This window comes from Oryzias melastigma, linkage group LG14, assembly GCF_002922805.2.
Source record: "Oryzias melastigma strain HK-1 linkage group LG14, ASM292280v2, whole genome shotgun sequence".
NCBI classification, from domain to species: Eukaryota; Metazoa; Chordata; class Actinopteri; order Beloniformes; family Adrianichthyidae; genus Oryzias; species Oryzias melastigma.
Window position 1 is genome coordinate 21119969 of NC_050525.1, and position 2931 is coordinate 21122899.

The 2931-nt window shown below is 35.1% G+C and overlaps 1 protein-coding gene across 1 annotated transcript in view; it reads right to left on the bottom strand.

Moving 5' to 3' along the window:
* ccni2 (cyclin I family, member 2) overlaps nucleotides 1-2931 on the bottom strand; it is a 7372-nt gene that overhangs the window by 2567 nt on the left and 1874 nt on the right. The window contains exons 3-5 of the mRNA XM_036215122.1: nucleotides 2799-2931; nucleotides 2649-2723; nucleotides 2410-2550 (exon numbers count right to left, since the gene is read on the bottom strand). The exon at nucleotides 2799-2931 is cut by the window's right edge and continues 1 nt beyond it. Of these exons, the coding sequence (XP_036071015.1) occupies nucleotides 2410-2550; nucleotides 2649-2723; nucleotides 2799-2931 (349 nt within the window). The remainder of the gene's footprint in view (nucleotides 1-2409; nucleotides 2551-2648; nucleotides 2724-2798) is intronic.

Below are 2931 nucleotides of genomic sequence, written 5' to 3' on the forward strand. Positions count from 1 at the left end.
CCCCACTCTGTTGATCTGTGTGTATTTTATGAGTACACTCTATTTAGACACAAAAATATGATCGCATTTGTCAACTGTGGTATTTTATTGCAAAAAATTGATTATATTTTTAAAAATTTACCGATTTTCTCATGTTTCTTGGCATAATTTCCTGCCAGAATTCACGCAGAACGCACAAAAAAGTAGACCAGACGCCAAAACAATTGCTGCACAGCGCTTTGTAAACTACACCAAAGGTTAACACACCGCTTCGCAGCGCTTCTGCGTCCGGTGTGAACCGAGGCTTACAGACTGAACCTCTTCCACTGAAGGGATTCATATCTATGCATCACAATGCAATTCCACTGGCCAACACAAGGTGGCAGTATGTTTTTTGTTGTTGTAGTTGGAGCGGACATAGCATGCTAATGCTAATGTAGCAAATACAGGGTTTTTGGTCACTAAATTGATTTCCATCACAACAAATATTTCAAACATGTATCCAGGGAACTGGCTCCATCTCTTTATTTTTTAAACTATTTTGCACATTTTAATGTTCAATCAAAGAAGTTGGCATGCTGGATGTATTGTAATGTAGCTAGTTACATTACTATGAAAGCTGAGATGGAGCAAGAAGCCCATTTTTATTTTTTAAAAACTTGATGTAGAATCATAAACTGGTTACATAAACACAGTTTAAACTTTTTTTTTAACTTAAATTCCTCATGTTTGTTTCATTCAAACTTATGTTGATCTGTGTGCTTTTGTTTGCCAAAAGGTTAAATAAGCCATGGGGTTAAAGGAAAGTTGAACTGCAGTGGGAGGTGCATCAGCATTTTATGGTTACAAAGTCAACTTTCTGACTCCACCTGACGACCGGGTCATGTAGCAAACAGCAGGTCGGCCTCTCATCTCGCTGATTGTGCCTCCCAGAGCTTGAACTCAGATTCAGGGGAACATTGCAAGGCTAAGGCTGTGGATCTGTAAATCCCCTTATATACTCATTAGTGTCATGGTGGAGACTTTGTGCTGTTCTGTAGAATGAAAAGCATTTTGTGTCATATTACAGAGGAAATGCAAATTCATTTATCAGCGGAAAAGGAGGGAGGTGGTAGTAGTCGTGAGATATTTAAAGTAAAATTTTAATATGTATTTGAAATATATTTATTTGAACAGTATAAAAAGAGAAAATGTATTTATTTTGGTATGTTTTTATTTTTACATTGTCTTTATTTTAGAAGTTGTGGATTTTGTAAAACTGAAAGTGATGTCTGAGAACAATAAAAGAATAATAAATAAATAAAAAATCCTTACACTTCTGTGGCTAAAATCCAAATCAGGTTTTTATTTGTATTTAAGAGAGAATATATTTTTATTTTTTATTTTTGAAGATGGGTTTAAAAAAGAAGGAAAAAAACACCTAAACACATTTTTATTTCACTGATAAATTTAAGGCTTTTTTGTTGTGTTTTACTTTAAAAAAATAAAGATTTAAACATATTTGGCAGTAAATTGAGGTTTAAAAATGACACCACCATAAAGAAGGATTGTATGGATGAAAACAAATTCATCCATGTTTGGAACATCTTAAAATTTGCTAACATAAATGACACTTCATTATCATTAAAACACCCTCTGAGTGAATGCAGGGTTTCTTTCCACGGCTGCAAATAGAAGTGCCTAACACACATGCACGATTCCATGCATGTCATTTTGCTGGCTCACATGTATGAATTTGATCCAGAACCAAAGTATCTCATCTTCTATAGTCTCAAATACATAATAATTTCTTAAAGTATTCACAGAACAGCAGACCTTATGTTGTTTGAGAAGACTATGAGTTTGTTTGTTTGCTGTATTTGGATTTCCCATGATTTAGTGCCAGGAGACATTTAGCTCAACAAGAAAAAAAAACATTTGAGAAGCTGAAACTGGGAAGTTTTTCCTTGATATGATTAGATGATCTGAAATCAGAAGACGTTGGCTTTGCAGTTATTATGCATTTGTTGCAAAACTAGACAAAAATGACCAGATGATTACTTTTAACAGCTAATAACATCATTTATTACAAAGATCCAACAGTGTTTTCGATTAAAAATCTAAAAAAAACATGTTAGACGATTTATTTTTACATTTACGTTAAGGCTTGGCTGCATTGGTTATTAAAAGTAGACTTTGACAGAGTCAAATCAGATAAACGCACAAATATCTTATTGGACCAAGTCTTTTGTGAAAGAGAAAAGAAATGGGTAATGCTTGACAAAAACAGCCGGAAATCAGATGTGATGGTTTGTATTTGTGCTTTTTGTACTGCTTGTGTGAACCTGAAATATAACTACAACTCTTTGAGTGTACTATAAAAAACAAACAAATATACTAACTGGTCTGTTTTTTTATTTGTATTTTTTTATCTGCTGGTCTTTGACTTACAATGTGAATGAAGTCGACTGGTGTTGCGGTGTACAAATCCCAGTGAAGCTTGTCCAGAATGATCCTTTCCATACGCAAAATCTCTGCGGTTGAAAAGTTGCATCCGCTCCGTTCAACCAGGTCTTTAACTGAACCTATTACCTGTAACATAAAATAAAGAAAATAAGGCTTTTGTTTTGGGGGAAAAAAGTACATAGATGACCTGTCCTCTTATTAAAAATACTTATGTTGCAAATTACCTCATCTTCTTCGTTAATTTTGGCAGCAAGGACCAGCGAGGTAAAAGCAATACATTTAAGGTATTTTGGCTGAGCCTTTAGAAAAAGAAAAGTCACAGTTAGCATTATTCTGAAATAAAAAGGAAAATAAGACGTTTGTGGACGGCTTACCTTGACGGTGGACAGCAGTCGGTTGAGGACGCACACTCCCAAGGCAAAAGTCTCCGGACAGAACAGGAAGAGTCTGTTCATCTCTCCAAGCCAAAGGATCGTCTGCTGATGTTGGGAGGAGGAGATGTCTGCC